This window comes from Panthera onca, chromosome D3, assembly GCF_046562875.1.
Source record: "Panthera onca isolate mPanOnc1 chromosome D3, mPanOnc1 haplotype 2, whole genome shotgun sequence".
Classification (NCBI taxonomy): domain Eukaryota; kingdom Metazoa; phylum Chordata; class Mammalia; order Carnivora; family Felidae; genus Panthera; species Panthera onca.
In genome coordinates this window covers 52,776,882-52,794,091 of record NC_138350.1, presented here as the reverse complement: position 1 = coordinate 52,794,091, position 17,210 = coordinate 52,776,882, and the positions used below count along the sequence as shown (strand labels likewise).

At 38.1% G+C, this 17,210-nt stretch overlaps 2 protein-coding genes across 5 annotated transcripts in view; one reads left to right on the top strand and one right to left on the bottom strand.

The window, feature by feature from the left end:
• The window catches only part of LOC145712992 (uncharacterized), a 52,928-nt gene extending 41,479 nt beyond the window's left edge, over positions 1-11,449 (bottom strand). For 2 of the 3 annotated variants that reach the window (XM_081790781.1, XM_081790783.1), the window contains exons 1-2: positions 10,970-11,449; positions 10,139-10,199 (exon numbers count right to left, since the gene is read on the bottom strand). In XM_081790781.1, coding sequence (XP_081646907.1) covers positions 10,152-10,199; positions 10,970-11,449 — 528 coding nt within the window. In that variant the 3' untranslated portion in view covers positions 10,139-10,151. Of the gene's footprint in view, positions 1-1,561; positions 2,510-10,138; positions 10,200-10,969 lie in introns of those variants that run through there. The other variant, XM_081790782.1, reaches the window with a different exon arrangement.
• The window catches only part of TRAPPC8 (trafficking protein particle complex subunit 8), an 81,972-nt gene continuing 76,176 nt past the window's right edge, over positions 11,415-17,210 (top strand). For both annotated transcript variants that reach the window (XM_060613539.3, XM_060613538.3), the window contains exon 1: positions 11,415-11,926. In XM_060613539.3, the coding sequence (XP_060469522.2) occupies positions 11,770-11,926 (157 nt within the window). In that variant the 5' untranslated portion in view covers positions 11,415-11,769. The remainder of the gene's footprint in view (positions 11,927-17,210) is intronic.

The following is a 17,210-nucleotide window of genomic DNA, read 5'->3' as shown; positions in this document are numbered from 1 at the left end:
CTTTTCCACCTGAAACTCTAACCTTTGGAATAATCTCTCTTCCTCTTTTACATTTCTTTCTAATAACCCTCTCTTCCCTACTCTGCTTCACATATCTGGGGGAAAAATTACACAGGAGATATTAGTGAACTAAATTAGTGTCTTGATTGTCAAGTATAGTTCAGAACCATGGAGAGCAGCCCATATGGTTTAAACTTTTAGCAGTTAAGATATTATTATAGAAGGATTGTATGCCTTGTTGTAAACCAATTGGGGCAGGGCTATGAACACTTCCATAGCCCTTGATACATGCCACCAAATTGCTTTTGAAAAGCGAGACATTAATTTACAGAGCTGCCAAGTAAAACTTCTATGATCTCTCTCTTTATATCTTTCTTTCATTTATCTTACACGGGTGATGAAATGAGTGCCTACTGTGTACTTGCTCTCAAAAAACTCAAAATTTATATGTGAGAACAAATAAGAAAGCAAATGATTATATAACAATGGGACAGTCTATATTAAGTTTTGCTATGAGACACGTAGAAGTACACGACATTGCTAAACTTGAAAGAGAATTCTATCTCACGAGAAGATGAAATTTGAGCAGAATGCATTTGTGGAGGAAGAGGCTGGGGAGAGGACAATGGCTGGGTAAAAATATATCCTAACATGTCATGTTAGGGATTTGGGCTATGGAGAGTCACTGAAAATTTTTACAGAAGTGAATAACATGTTTAGATATGCATTTTAGAGAGTTCACTCTAGAGAATGGCATTGAAGCTGAACAAGATTGGAGGCTGAAAGAGCAATTAATGGGCTATTGAAAAATTGAGGTGAGGTATAATAAAACAGTAAAGGCAGGAAATACCTGAGGATAGAAAGAAGTGGGACTAATTTGAGAGATGCATAAGAACAAAAAGATATGAGGAAAGATTTATCATAAATATAACAAAAAGCAAATATGTTTCTCCTAGAAAGGAAACTCTGTATATGAAAAACATTTTATTTTTGTTATATTTACGATATACCTTTCCTCCTGTTTGGTTATTTTCTGATTATCCCTTTTTTTGTAAATAATAGTTTTAAATTTTGAAGTAGTAAAATTTACTTATTTCTGCTTTTGTAATTCCTCATATTCTTTTTTTTTTTTAAGTTTATTTATTTATCTTGAGAGAGATAGCATAGAGCCCAGTGCAGACGTCAAACTCATGAACCAGAAGATCATGACCTAAGCCAAAATCAAGAGTCGGATGCTTAATCAACTGAGCCAACCAGGCGCCCCTGATTCCTCATATTATTAAATTTAGAATTGAATTTACAGATTAATTTGAGAAGAACTGCCATCCTTACAGTGTTGAGTCCATAAACAAAGTATCTATTTACTTAAGTATTATTTTAAATTTTTTAGTTTTTAAAAAAAATTACTTTTTCAATAAAGTTTTAAGGTTTTCTCCACAAAATAATTTCATGTTTAAAATTTACATGTAATAAATTTCATATTAAAAAATAATACAAAAAATAAAATTTCAAAAAGCTAAAAAAAATTTACATGTATATCATACATATAAAAATACATTATATATATTCCAATCAGGTCAAATATTTAATTGCTGTTGAAGAATTATCTTTTTAAATGTCTATTTTCTGGGTATCTGTTGCTGATATGTAATAGCACAATTGGTTTTTTGATCTTTTATCTAGCAATTCTCTAGAACTCTCTGTTGTAAATAACTTTTCTATGACAATAAAGTAAATTTTCTCCTTAAGTAATATCATCTGTCAAATAATGAGAGACTTACTTACTTTTCTTTCTGATCCATAGACCATATATTTCTTTCTTGCCATATTATGCAAACTAAGACCTTCAGTATTATGCTGCATGGGAGAATGATAGTGTTCATTCTTCACTAAAAAAGCCAATTCTTCAAGAAGACTTAGCAATACTAAACATTATTGCACCAAATTGAGAGCTTCAGATTATATGAAGCAAAAATTCATCGAACTGAAATGAGAAATAGGCCAATCTACAATTATAGACAGAGATTTCCATACTTCTCTCTCAATGAATAGATGTACATCAAAAAATCCACTGTAAGTCTAAAGATACAGAATGACATATCCTTCTATGAGGATAGATATAGGGATATAAGAATAGATATAAGAATAGTGTTGTGGGTTCAACTGCATCTACGAAAGAGGTGTACTGAATTCCTAACCCCCATATGTATAAATATGACTTTATTTGAAAAAGGATTTTGCAGATGTAATCAAGTTAGATGAGGGTGGGACCTAAATCCAATCACTGGTGTCTTTATAAAGAGGGGGAAATTTGGAGACAGAGACATAGGAAAGCAATCCAAGTGACAACAAAGTCAGAGATTAGATTTGCCACAAGCCAAGGAATGCCAAGGATTGTCAATATTCACCATAAGCTAGAAGAGGGAAAAGGAAGAGGATTCTTCTTTAGAGTCTTCTAAGGGAGCACGGCCCTGCTGACACCATGACTTTGGACTTCTAGATTCCAAAGCTGTGAATAAATAATTTTCTGTTATTTTAAGCCACTCAGTTTGTGGCAATTTTTGCTACAGCAGCCCTAAGAATAAACAGATAATAGAGGCGCCTGGGTGGCTCAGTAGGTTAAGTGTCTGACTCTTGATTTAGGCTTAGGTCAGGATCTCATCATCATGAGATTGAGCCCCACGTGAGGCTCTGCACTGACAGTGCTAAGCCTGCTTGGGATTCTATCTCTCCCTCTCTCTCTGCCCCTCGCTCTTGAGTGCTCTCTCTCTCAAAATAAATAAATCAACATTAAAAAAATTTTTAAAAAGATATTAATAAGGTAAAAGATAAATATAATAGATAGATGTAAGAGTACAAGGCAATTGAAGATCATGACCAATCAATGTTACCTAATTAACATTTAGAGAACAACCTTCCAACAAGAGCAGAATGCATAATTTTTTTTCAAGTATGCACAGAACATTTACCAAGATAGACCATATTCTGAGCCTTAAACCAACTCTCACTAATTTAAAATTATTCAGTCATACAAAGTATGTTTGATCACAAAGGCATTAAATTATGAATCAATAATAGAAACATATCTGGAAAGTCCTCAATATTTGAAAAATAACTGAAATTTTCATTGATTGAGATAACCTTCCAATTCAGGAGTATAGATTTGAATGTGACATCTTTTTTTAAAAAAATTGTATTTTCCAATTAGGTTATTCTTGTTCATTTCTATTGATTTTTATGAATTTAGGACACTTTGTTGAATAATTTTTATTAGTTCTCATGATTTTTTTTCTAAATTTGTCTGGGTTTTCTGAATATATAACAGCCTGTTTTTCCTTTTTCAATATTTATACCAGTTATTTTTATTTCATTTGTCCAAAATTTCAAAACAATATTAAACATTAATAATAATTAACAGTGCCTTATGATTTATACCAGAATGCCCCTGATGTTTATCAACTTCTCAAAGAGATCTGTGATCCTAAAAATTAAGAACCATTGTTTAGAATCATAAGTTCTTTAAAAAAAAAATTTTTTTTAACGTGTACTTATTTTTGAGAGAGAGAGGCAGAGCATGGCGGGGGTGAGGGGGGGGAAGGGCAGAGAGAGAGGGAGACACAGAATCTGAAGGAGGCTCCAGGCTCCAGGTTCTGAGCTGTCAGCACAGAGCCCAACGCAGGGCTTGAACCCAAGAACCACAAGATCATGATCTGAGCCAAAGTCAAACGCTTAATTGACTGAGCCACCCAGGCTCCCCTAGAATCCTAAGTTCTTAGCATTTGTACAATCCTTAATCTACAGATGATGATTCTTGAGATCACAAAGGTAAAGTGACTAGTGTTCCAAGGTCTTACAACTAGGCAGTGGAAAAACCATGACTAGAATTTCTTTCCATTTATGGTTTTGTTGTTACCAAACATTACAACACAAATTGTAATGCTTTTCCTCATCTCTGATCTTTTTTAATTGCAAATTATTGCAATTGCACTTTTTGAGTAACAAGTTTATTGAGATATAATTCACATACCATACAATTTCACCCACTTAAATTACACAATTCAGTGGCTTTTTAGCACATTCACAGAGTTGGGCATCATCATCATAATTATTTTAGAATATTTTTATCACCCCAAAAGAAGCCTGGCAGCCCTTAGCCATAAGCTTCCAACTCTGCCACTCCTCCTCCTCACTCCCCCCAACCCTAACCTATTTTGTATCTCTATGAATGTATTCTGGATATTTCATATAAATGGAATTATATGTGGTCCTTTGTGACTGACTTCTTTCACTCAGCATGTTTTCAAGGTTCATCCATGTTGTAACATGTATCAGTAATATTAACAGTAATAATATTTTGTCGCATGGTATATACTTACTTATTCGTTCATTAGTTGATGAACATTTGGACTGTTTCCACTTTTGGGCTATTATGAATAATATCATTATGAAGGTTCACATACCACTTTTTGTGTGGACACACATTTTCATCTCTCCTAAGGGTAAAAGTGCTGAATCATATGGTAACTCTATGTTTTTTTGTTTTTTGTTTTTTTACTTTTTAAAAAAATGTTTATTTCTTTTTGAGAGAGAGAGAAAACACAAGCTGGAGAGGGGCAGAGGACCTGAAACGGGCTTGGTGCGAACAACAGAGAGCCCAATGTGGGGCTCAAACTTGTGAACTGCAAGATCATGACCCAAAGTCTGACACCTAACCTACTGAGCCACCCAGGCATCCTGGCAACTCCATGTTTAATAGTTGAGAAACTCTGTTTAACAAGCTGTTTTCCAAACTGCTGCACCCCTTTAACCTTCCCACCAGCAGGAGAGGAAGGCTCAAATTTCTCCACATCCTTGTCCCGTTTGTTATTCTTTGTTCTTTTGATTACAGCCATCCTAGTGGGTGTGATGTCGTATTTCATTATGGTTTTGATTTTCATTTCCGTGATGGTTAATGATGTTGAACATCTTTTTATGTGCTTATTGCCTATTTATTATCTTTCTTTGGAGAATCATCTATTTGTATCCTTTGCCCATTTTTTTTTAACTTTGAGAATATTTAAATGTTTATTGACAGTTTAAGTTTCCTTTTCTGTGAAATGACTTTCTGTCATTAGTGCATTTTTCCATTGTATTGTTTCCCCTTTTCCTTATTAAACATAATTCCTTAGTGTAGATACATGTCTTTTCACATCTGTAGCTTGTATTTCTGCTATCTTTGTGGTCTTCTGATGAAAAGAAGATCTTAAATTTTATTTATTTATTTATTTATTTATTTAGGTTTTTTGTTAAAATTTTTTTTTTAATGTTTATTTATTTCTGAGACAGAGAGAGACAGAGCATGAGTGGGGGGGAGGGGGCAGAGAGAGAGGGAGACACAGAATCCGAAGCAGGCTCCAGGCTCTGAGCTGTCAGCACAGAGCCTGATGTGGGGCTCAAACTCACAAACTGTGAGATCACGACCTGAGCCAAAGTCGATCGCTCAACCGACTGAGCCACCCAGGCGACCCTAGAAGATCTTAAATTTAATTATCAATATTTTCTGTCAGGATATGCACTTTTGGAATTTTGTTTAAGAAATCTGTCCCTCCTCTGTCCGAAAGGGAGACAATATAATGCATTAACATATGGCATATTAAAATGGTCTCAAGAGGCAGATTACCTAAGTTCAAATCACAGTTCTTCTACTTAGTGGCTTTGAGACAATTTAATTAACTTCTTTTGCCTCAGTTTCCTCATTTATAAAATGAGATGATATTAACAGTACCTATTTGATAGGGTTCTTATGAGGAATAAATAAGTGGCATACGTAAAAGGCTTAAAATACCAGGCTTTTAATAGGCATCAAGTAAGTGTTTGCTATTGTTATTTGCATCTTTATTCTATCTAAACTGTTTTTTTTTAAATCTTTTTTAACATTTATTCATTTTTGAGAGACAGAGTGTGAGTGGGGGAGGGGAAGAGAGCACAGAATCTCAAGCAGGCTCCAGGCTCTGAACTGTCAGTACAGAGCCTGATGTGGGGCTCGAACTAACGGACCACGAGGTTATGACCTGAGCTAAAGTCGGAAGCTTAACGGACTGAGCCACCCAAGTGCCCCTACCTAAACTGGCTTTTTTAATGAATTGGATTTTTGTTTCAAAGAGATAACTGATTATTAAAGCGCCATTTATTGAATACTTCATCCTTTCTATATTGCTTTGTTTCAAGTTGGTCTATCCTGCAGCTCTCTATTCTATTCCATTGGCCTATTTGTCTACAGCTGTCTTTTGACAACTGTATTATGACCTTGGTATGGCTGGCTTTCTGGTAGAGTAAATACCTTGGAATTTGTCTTCAAAATTATCTATTCTTAGACCTTTGTTCTTAAATGTTGATTTCTGAATTAGTTTGTCAAATTCCATAAAATCTCTGTGGGTATTTTGATGGAAATTGCATTGAACCTGTAGATTAATTTCAGTAGAATTGACATCTTTGTGGTGCCTCTGCCACTACCAGGGAGAGCAGAAGTTAAAGTTCTCCAAAAGCATATCTTCTCATGTAATTCACTTTCAGATAGGATTTTTGCAAGTATACGCCTAGCTGACCAAAGCCAAGTCAAATGATGATGCCTTAACTCTAAGAGCTGAAAATATGAGTTCTGCCTTCCACTTGTGAGAGAGCAACTGAAGAGAAGATGAACAGCCACATGAATATGATGAAGGGGCACTGGATATTTACTCCACTATATCATCTCCAACCAAGTACAGCTTTGTTTCTTCCTTTTGAAAGCCTATAAATTTTGCTTGTTTTTCTTTTCTAGCTGCTTTTGTAGGAAGCTAGAAAAGTATTGAATAGCAACAATGATAATCCTGTTTTATTCTGACTTTAAAGTAAATGCTTCTTATATTTCACCATTGGGCATAATATTATGGATTTTTGCTACATTTTTATCCAGTTTTGGGAAGTATTTATATATAACTGAAAAGTAAGCATTTAAATTATTATTATTTTTAATGTTTGTTTTTGAGAGAGAGAGTATGCGTAAGTGGGGGAGGGGCAGAGAGAGAGGGAGACACAGAATCCAAAGCAGCATCCAGGCTCTGAGCTGTCAACACAGAGCCTGACGTGGGGCTCGAACCCATGAACTGCAAGATCATGACCTGAGCCAAAGTTGGACACTTAACGAACTGAGCCAAACAGGTGCCCCTTACTATATTTTTTAAATTTTAGTGAGAGAGAATACACAAGCAGGGGTGAGGGGCAGAGGGAGGGAGGCAGAGAGAGAGAGAGAGAGAGAGAGAGAGAGAGAGAGAATCCCAAGCAAGCTCCACGCTCAATGTGGAGCCTGATTCAGGGCTTGATCCCATGACTCTGGGATCATGACCTGAGCCCAAATCAAGAATTAGATGGTCAACTGACTGAGCCACCCAGGTGCTCCTAAACCCAAGCATTAAAAAAAATTAAATCAAGCATTGATACAATCTCTTATTTTAGAAGCATAAAGGAGAAAAATATTTACAAAAGATTTTTACCTGCAGATTTAATTAGAGAAGATTTATATGGAGTGTAAATACCTGTAATAAGTATAAAATAGAATTATGAGCTTTGGAGTACAAAACTGTGGTTATGATTCATCCTTAAAATAATTAGAAAATGGATGTCATGTGTTTTAGAATGTTAATAAATAATCTTAAAACATCCAGTGCAGTAAATAAAATAGAAAATATGGGCCAACATGTGGGTTATATATTTAAGTCTTTTTTCCCCCCTAGCGTTTCAAAGCAACATAATGTAAAATCTTTGAGCTTAAGAAACTTTTCGTGTATGAATTTTCTGGTCATCCCCTGATCTCCAATGCTCTGATATACAGGTAAGTGTCTCCTAATGAAAACTATGTATCCAGGAATTAGAACGGCTTTTACTGGGTTTTAAAAGCCAATACTCAATAGCACCATCTACTGTTTACACAATGAAATTTAATAATAGTGGAAAGAATAGATTCTCAGATCTTCACCTTCAGATGAATGCAGCAAATCTTCTAGTCTCAACTTTCTAAGCTCACAGATAAAGAATGTGAGGCTCAGGAAAGATAAGTGACTTGTCAAAAGCCACAGATTTCTTGCTAAAACTATGCATACGAAACTATGCAAATGAAAATTTCTATAGGTGCTTTCAAAGCAAGGAAACGTGGAAAAGCAATTTACCCTAGTGATCAAGTCTCTAGGTTAAACTGTACTGGTCCTGTTCCACGCTCCATTGCTGATTATCTTTGGGCAAGTTAATTAACTGTTCTGTGTTTCAGTTTCTACATCTAAAAATTGGCGATGCAAATACTTCTAAGTGTTTGTTGACAAGCAAAAGTAGTAGAGAATGTAAAGCATGATGCCTGGTGGATAGTGACCAATAATCACGATATTATTTCTATTCACAAGTGGTAGAACCACTTTTTCACCCAGGCCTCTCTGACTCCAGTGTCTCTGTTCTTTAAACTTGACTTCACCAGCCATCAGAAGAGATCAGCAATACCATACACACCAAATAAAATAATCAATGAACGTTTGATAGCACAGTATACCAAAATATAAGCCCATTGGCTTAGCAGAAGTTTTATGTCATTCTTTGATTTTGGGGAGAGAAGAAAGATAGTCCTCATATTTAATACTGGAAAATAGGTTCTTAGTTGTTTGTGTTATTGTTACTATTTTGTCCAGCAAGTTTCCTCTTTCAGTGATAGACCCTATCCTCTTGACTTTGAGGTTGGGCACATGACCAAAGCCTGCCAATCATAGCACCTCATTTTTCCTGGACACAGTGAATAGTCTCAAGGACATGAGATACAAAAAGCTCCGGTGTCCAGAGGAATCAGAGAAATGAGAGATGTGTGATATCTTGGACCCTATATAATACATTCAGTTACATACAAATACATTCTGCAGGGTATCTCATTAATAATAAATAATGAAATGTAGTGGACACCTTGACTTCCATCCCATATTCCCTCTCCTCCTCTTCATTTAACAACAGAAGACTATGTTTTTCAGTCTCTTTTGTAGAGATACATGAGATTGTGAGACTCATTAAAGCCAGTAGTATGTGAGTGAGATTATTGAGTGCCATTAATGCAATTTGAACTTAAACTATTAATCATGTGCTTTTCCATTCTTTTGTCTACTCTTGTAGCCTGGAAAGCAGTGACTCAGCTTTAACCTTTAGATGAGGACACCTTAGAAGATCAGGATAGACGAAGAAAGAAATAGATTTTTACAGTGAATTACTCACCCACTCTGTGGATGTGGTGTTAGATTGTAAAGTCAGTGCATAAGACACAAATCCATTGAGGTTCAGCCATAAAGAGGAATTAAGTACTTATAATATGCTATAACATGAATAAACCTTGAAAACACGCTAAGTGAAGGAAGCCAAACACAGAAAGTCACATCTTCTATGATTCCATTCATATGTAATGTTCAGAATAAGTAAATCTTATCGAGACAGAAAGTAGATTAGTGATTGCCAGGGGCTGGAGAAGGTATAGGGGTAGAGAGTGTCTGCTAATGTGTACCAAGCTTCTTTTTAGGGTGATGAAAATGTCCTGGAATTAGATAGTAGTAATGGTTGTACCACTTTGAATACACTAAAAGCCACAGAAATGTATACTTTAAAGGGGTGAATTTTATGGAATGTGAATATCTCAAAAAATTCATTTAGGCTAAAATATTTTAAAGTCCTCCTCAGGGGTGCCTGGGTGGCTCAGTTGCTTAAGTGTCTGACTCGTCATTTCAGCTCAGGTCATGATCTTGAGGTTCATGGGTTCAAGCCCTGTGTAAGGCTTTGGGTTGGTGTTGGCAAGCCTGCTTGGCTTGGGATTCTCTCTCTCTCCCTCTCTCTCTCTGCCCCTCCCCTACTCATTCTCTCTCTCAAAATAAATAAATAAATAAATAAATAAATAAATAAATAAACAAACAAACTTTTTAAAAAAGTGAAAAAAATAAGAGTCCTCAGAGAGGTTAATGCAAATAGTTTTAATTTTAGTGTAAAAAATGTTGCCTTTTTAATTACTTTGAGTACTAAATAAAGTTGTATGCTTGCATTGAGGCGCCCTGTTACCAAAAAAAAAAAAAAAAAAAAAAAAAATATGTATAACTTGAGTCATACTCACTTTTATAGGATTCTCACATAAGGGATTGAGGTCCAAGGTATTCAAAAGGGGATGTGTACTCCTGGGGATACAAGAAGAATTTCCAAGAGATGCTCAGGCACAGTTTTAAGGAAATGAATTCCCAGATCCTCAACTTGCATGTTATGTGTTCTAAATTGATTTGTGGCTAAAATGTCACGTCATTAGGTCCTGTCGTCCTTTCCTACCTTCCATCAATTTACAGGAGAAAGGCATACCTCTTGCCTGTCATAAATTTTTACAAGGTAAAAACCTCAGGGTGCCAAAGAATCCGACAATTTGAGATACTGGTGTTGGTGATGCCTCCTTTAAATTAAGGTACCATAAAAGCATGATAGAGCATTGTAGTTTTCCTTGCCTTGTATCTTTGGCTTATAATTCAGAAGGAATTCAAACAATTGAGTGACACTGTAATAGAATCCCTTTCATTCACCTCTACTTACGTAACCGAACAATCTCTAAAAAGGCAAACTAAGAACGGAAGCCAGTTTAGGACTTCATTTGGTAAGGAATTACTGGCTTCCCGCAACTCCATCACTGTGAAGAAAACATCCAAGCATAGTGGAGAAACGAACGTGGCGGCGAACGACTCAGATGTTTGCAAGCACACCACTTCCCTGCGACCAACAAACATACAGTAGCGCCAGGAGTTTCCCCTTACACGCGTGTTAATTCCAGTACCCACAAGACCACACATTTCTGCTCACTGGTTGGGTCCACGTTTGTGGTAGTCCATTTCTAAAAGCATGGCTGTATTTAAACGATACAAGGTCTGCTTAGGCCCGCGCCACGAGAAACAAGCACACATCGCACGGGCAGCACACTTTTCCTTGAGCAGGTGTCCCTTGCTGCTCTACGGGGAGCGTGGGAAACAGCGCGAACAGCCACATTATTTTGCCTACTGTTTCCAGGGAGAGGCTTTGGGGCTCCAAATAGGCCCGACCCGCGTGGAAAGCGAGCGAGTTCCCGCACCACTGTGACAGCACGGATCTCGCACACGCTCGGCGCCTGCACCGCGCTCGGCTTGCCAAAGGCTTGTGTGAGAATCAGGCCTAAAGTCGCGCGTCTCGTTTGGCTCCGCCCACCGCGCTTGTAGCCCCGCCTCACTCCGTAGGGGCCCACCCATCGCACCACTTCCGGCGCCAGCCTCCCAACCGGCCTCCGTCGCTCTTCACTTCCTTCTCCTCTGCTCTTTCCCCGCCCCATCGCCTCCTTTAAAATCGTCACGTGAGGGGCGAGCGCGGGGCCTGCTGGGACGGGTACTGCCGGTGGGTCAGGGTTCGGCCTCAACATGGCGGTTCCGGTCGAGCAGTGACCAAGGTTTTACCGTCTGGAGGGTTAACTGGCGATTGTCGGCGTCTCCACCCATCACGGTGGAATGCGAGGACGCCGGGGCGAGCCCTGAGGAGTGGCGGTGCAGGGGAGGGGTCCGTGGTGTGTGCCTGGGAGCCGAGGCAGCGGCGTCTGTTCCTTCTGTTGGTCTCAAGGCTTCAGTGTGGGGCCCCGCCCGGCCGGGCTAGGCCGGCGGGCGGCGGCAGTAGCTGCTGCAGCCGCAGGATCAGTCTCTGAGAGCGGGCCGGAGGGCGGGCGCCGCCGCTGCTTGTGCCGCGGCGATGGCCCAGTGTGTACAATCAGTGCAGGAGCTAATCCCGGACTCCTTCGTCCCCTGTGTCGCCGCGCTGTGCAGCGATGAAGCCGAGCGGCTCACTCGCCTCAATCACCTTAGCTTCGCGGAGTTGCTTAAGCCCTTCTCTCGCCTCACTTCGGAGGGTATGTGGTCTCCTTCCTTTTTCACTGTGCTTCCTCAAAGCCGGGCCGGGAAGGGAAGAAAAGGGCGATGTTTACATCTCGGAGCCGGTAGAGTGGCGTCTGCGGCTGGGGCCCCGGGGTGTCTCCACTGGCGGCTGGGGGAGGGGCCATGAGTGAGGTTGTCAAGACAGCGCGGTCCTAACCTCTAGTTTCTCTAGGCACTTTCCTTCTTCCCCGGACCAGCCGGGCTGCTGGGTAATTGGGGTGGGGGGGGGGGGGGAGAGCCCCAGAGAAGGGCGTTGAGACTGTTTTCAACGACCATAGGGAGGGAATTAGGAAGTTGCAAGGCAGGTAAGGGTGGGAAGATGCTGAAGTCTTAATGAAGAAGACGAATCATCTTCTCCTGGGTGTTAAACTGGACTTTCAAAGTTGTTTTGAGTAGTATTCTTCTGGTAGTGGGGCCTAGCTCTGTCTCTTTTTAAGTTTATTTATTTTGAGAGTGAGAGAGCAGGGGCGGGGCAGAGAGAGAGAGAGAGAGAGAGAGAGAGAGAGAGAACATCCCAAGGAGGCTCTGCACTGTCAGCACAGAGCCTGCTGCTGGACTTGATCTCATGAACCTGAGCGGAAATCTAGAGTTGGATGCTCAATCAAATGAGCCACCCGGGTGCCCTCCTGGGGCCTATCTCTTTCTAAGCTTCTATTTAGTTATGTTTTTTCTTTGAAAATGTAAACATTTTCTTAGGCATATAGTATTTTATTTAACCTCTTGTGAAAAAAAATGTTATAAAAATAATAAAACTTGCAACAGCCTTTTGCCTGATGGATGAAGAAGTAAGGACAAGTTGTAATTTGGATGGTTGGAATTAAATAGATTTATAGGAATGGAAAAGTCGTAAGATTCAGTTTTTCAGATAAAAGTTTAATCAACAGGAGAAATGTGTCTTTAATTGAAGAGCCGCCTGTTTTCATCACCTTTACATTCTTTATTAGTGAAAAATAAGCATAATAAAACTCCCGAGTATTTAACCAATATATTTACCTTTGCAAATAGAACATAGCAAAGTATAAATAAAGTTCTTTCTTCTTAAGGTCCGAATAAAATGAAGGGTTCTATGATGAGGTTGTATCAAGCAAATGACTATGATGTTTATTTGGTTATGATGATTTCTTCACAGAAAGTGCTGTGCCATACATGTATGTATTTACGTGCCACAGGTGGTATTCTTTGAGAGAATAGCTCCATAAGTTCACTTTATTATTTAAAGGAGAGTGGGAGCTGTCCAAAAAAACAAAGTTTGGGAACCTTTGGATTTTCTTCAGCTTGTACTTTAGCCATCAAGCTCAGCTCCTCCAATGTTCTACTAAATCAAGAACAACAAAGTGCCCTACATTCTGTTTTTGTTTTGTTTTTAAAATGTTTATTTATTTTGAAAGAGAGAGTAGGGGAGGGGCAGAGAGGAAGAGACAGAGAGAGAGAGAGAGAGAGAATATCCCAAGTAGGCTCCATGCTGTGGGTGCAGAGTCCTGCGCGGGGCTTGAACTCACGAACCAAACTGTGATCATGACCTGAGTGGAAATCCAGTGTCTGATACTTAACTGACTGAGCCACCCAGGGGCCCTTAAAGTGCCCTACATTCTTACGTTCTTAAAAAAAAGTGTGAGAATCAGTTTGACTTTGATGTGTATGCTCTTTCCTGCTTTGTTGATGAGGAATAATAACGCTACTACTTGATACCTGCTTTATTTAGCTCTTCTCTTCTAGTTCTCGTTGAATCCTATAGAGTAGATAACTCTTCTCACCATTTTAAATTTGAGAACATTGAGTCATAAAGATGTTAACTTGTCTACAGTCCTATATGTGGGAAAGATTTAAAAACAGGCAATGTGACTCAAAGTATTCTTAAGTCATCTTATCTCTTGGCAGTAGGATTGTTATTCACACCAGAGAGCAGTGCTGTCCAGCAGAAATATGATGTGAGTTACATATATAATTTAAAATTATTTAGAAGTCACACTATAAAAAAAGTAAAAAGCAGGTGAAATTAGTTTTAGTATTGTAGTTAACCCAATATTTCCAAAATGTTACTATTTCAACATGTAATCAGTATAAAACATCTTAGTATTTTATGTTCTTATGGCTAAGTCTTTGAACTTTGGTATGCATTTAGACATTTATAAGGTTTACATTTTAGTTTGGATTAGACATTTCAAGTGCCCAACCCAATAGCTTCATCTGGCTGGTGCTTTCTGTATCGGATAGTGCAGTGAATAGGGGCCCACCTCAGGATTTTTCTGATTTCCTTCTGTAAACTGCGAAAGATTTAGGAAGAAACAAAATGAATTGGACTTTCATGGTTAGGTAGAGAGTTGATGGAAAGGAAGAGTGCCAGCATTTCCCGTTGAGGATGGGGATGAGGTGAGAATGGCAAAAGCTAGAAGTTAAGATTGAGTGCTTCCTGAGCAGTGAGGAAACTGCCCCATCAGAGTACAGTATAGTAAGGGAAGATGATTCCTAGGTAAGGAAGGATCTTGAATTCTGGGAATGGGATTTTGGATTTCATATCTAATGGTAAAAATGCGTGGTAGTCATAGATTCTTGAGCAAGGGTATCAAGTTGGGGAGATTAGAATTGTATGGTTTATAATGATAAATAAGAGTTGATAAACATTTCAAAGTTTAAGGTGATTAGGACATTGGACTTTGGTGGTGGCATTAGAAATTTGGTGAAAAGGACATAATTTTCTGTAGTTTAATTTTTTGCTGATAAATAAATTTTGGGGTTCTTAGCCATCCAGAAAAGGCTACTGTTTTTGTTTTTGTTTTTGTTTTTTGTCTCAAGTGTGGGGATTCCTCAAAGATAGCGTATCTTTAGGCACTGAGGCATGAGAATATAACTTCAGGCACATAGTTTAAGAACACAACTAACTAAAACAGCTAAAATTTCCTTAAAAGGAGAAAGGAGTGTTAAAAAAAAATAATTGGACTCCATTCTGGCCTGTGGGTATATTGTTATTTGAGGTCAAAACTTGCTTTGACTATTGAGATACCAATGTACAGTGCACTTTTTTTTTCAATTTCAGTAGAAAAACCCATGGTTTAAAGCTATAGTGAATAGTGAGGGAGGGTTGATAAAACAAATTTGAATACCATGCATGTGTAGGGCCTTAAAAATAGAGTTTAAATAAAAATAATAATAAAAAAGTTTAGACTTGATGTATTAGTCAGTGGAGAGCCATTCTAGATTTCTTGGATACATGTTTTAAAATCCAACAAGTATTTCTTTATATTAAGTAATGATGAGTATGTATATTTTTCTTATCGTTATGCTAGATAGATGTTTGAGACCTAAAAGAATATATATTCGTCATTTCAACACAAAGTTTGTAATCTTAATATTGCTTGAGAAATTTCTACTGGCCATTTATTTTAAAGAATAGTGGTGGTAGTATTACTTAATCAGACTTCACTGTTTTTGCTGTCATAGTGATAGTTCTTCAGTAATTTTAAATAGTATTTCAACATATCATTTAGACATTTATAAGACTTAAGAAAATTTCACTTAAACATCAACTTTTGAAAGTACTTGACTGTCACTTTCAAAAAGTATTATTTTTAACTGGAGTAAATTAAGGGTTTAAAAAGAACAGAATGTAAATCTTCAGTGTAAATCTTGATTATTTTCTAAAGGACCTTTGAAGGAAACTTACTGCCTCTAGTTTTCTTTAAAAGGAAATATTTCATTAATTTTAACTACCATGTTAGTGTGACTAGATAATTAACCTACAAATTTTTCAAGTACCAAACTTTGGATGAATTCAAGTCAAGTTTCAAAATTAAAATTTGTTTTTAGTGTTTTTATTTTTGAGAGACAGAGTGTGAGCGGGGGAGGGGCAGAGAGAGAGGGAGACACAGAATCCGAAGCAAGCTCCAGGCTCCACGCTGTTAGCATAGAGCCTGATGCAGGCCTCGAACTCACAAACTGTGAGATCATGACCTGAGCCGAAGTCAGATGGCCTAACCAACTGCGCCACCCAGGCACCCCTTAAAATTTAGATACATATGTTGTTTGTGTCATTTTTGTACAAGTTATGATTATTTTTCCGGCAATTCAGGTTTCCTGTATATAGTAAAGTCTCGTGTGCTAGGTAAAAACATAGAAGATATTATCATTTTTAAAAATATATTCCATAGAACACCCAATGTGTTATACATGCCCTGCAAATGAGTTTTATGATCAAATAAGTTTGCTTCAAATAGCATGTGTTTGGGAGAATTACAGTGTCACTGAGCACATTAAAGGCTCTGGGAAGACCTGGTATAAAGAGACTTTTTAAAAACTTAATCCTATGTTTCTCAAATTTATTTGAACATGAAATTGATTTTTCTGAAACAACTCTTAATTAGCTTGAGGAAACAGTAGTCTGTGGACCTGCACATACTGGGAAATTTTACTTCATAATACAATATTCAAGAAATTATATTTATGAGGCTACCTGGCTGGTTCAGTTGGAAAAGCATGCAAGTCTTCATCTCTGGGTCGTGAGTTCGAGCCCCATGTTGGGGGTAGAGGTTACTTATATAAAACAACAAAAAAATTATATTTATATGGTAACTTGTAAAAGTAAGACAATGGTAGAGCTGAATTTCATTTTGAAATTGAGATGTCATATGATTATGATGTCACCTTTTGTGATATACTCTTAATGAAGCCAAGCTTTAGAACTGTGTGAGTTTTTTCAGAGTATTTTTTTAAATCGTTCTCAGCTCTTATCTTCCTCTTTATTAGGTTAGTTTTGGGATATTCCAGTGTTTTACTTCTCTGTTGTTGTATAACAAATTACTCCAAAATTAAGCACTTTAGGGGGGACAAAAGCATTTCTTGTCTCTCAGTTTGTCAGGAATCTGGGAGTAGCTCAGCTGGGTAGTTCTGTCCCAGGGTCTCTCTTGGACAGGGTCTCTCTTGAGGTTGCAGTGGTACTGTCAGCCTAGACCGTAGTCATCAGGGCTGGAGGATCTGCTTCCAAGCTCACTCATGTGGTTGTTGGCAAGTCTCACTTCCTCACTAGATGTTTTCCTGAGATCTCTGTTGTGTGCAGTGTAGGCTTTTCCATAGGCTCCTTGAGTATCCCCATGGCACGGCAGTTAGTTTCGCTAAGAGGGAGTGATGAAAGTGCACCCAAGATAGACCCTGTACTCTTTCATAACCTTATTTCAGAAGTGATGTACTCTTGCTTTTGCTGTGTTCTGTTGGGCACATATAACAACCCTGGGTGGGAAGGGATTACACAAGTGTGTGCATAACTCA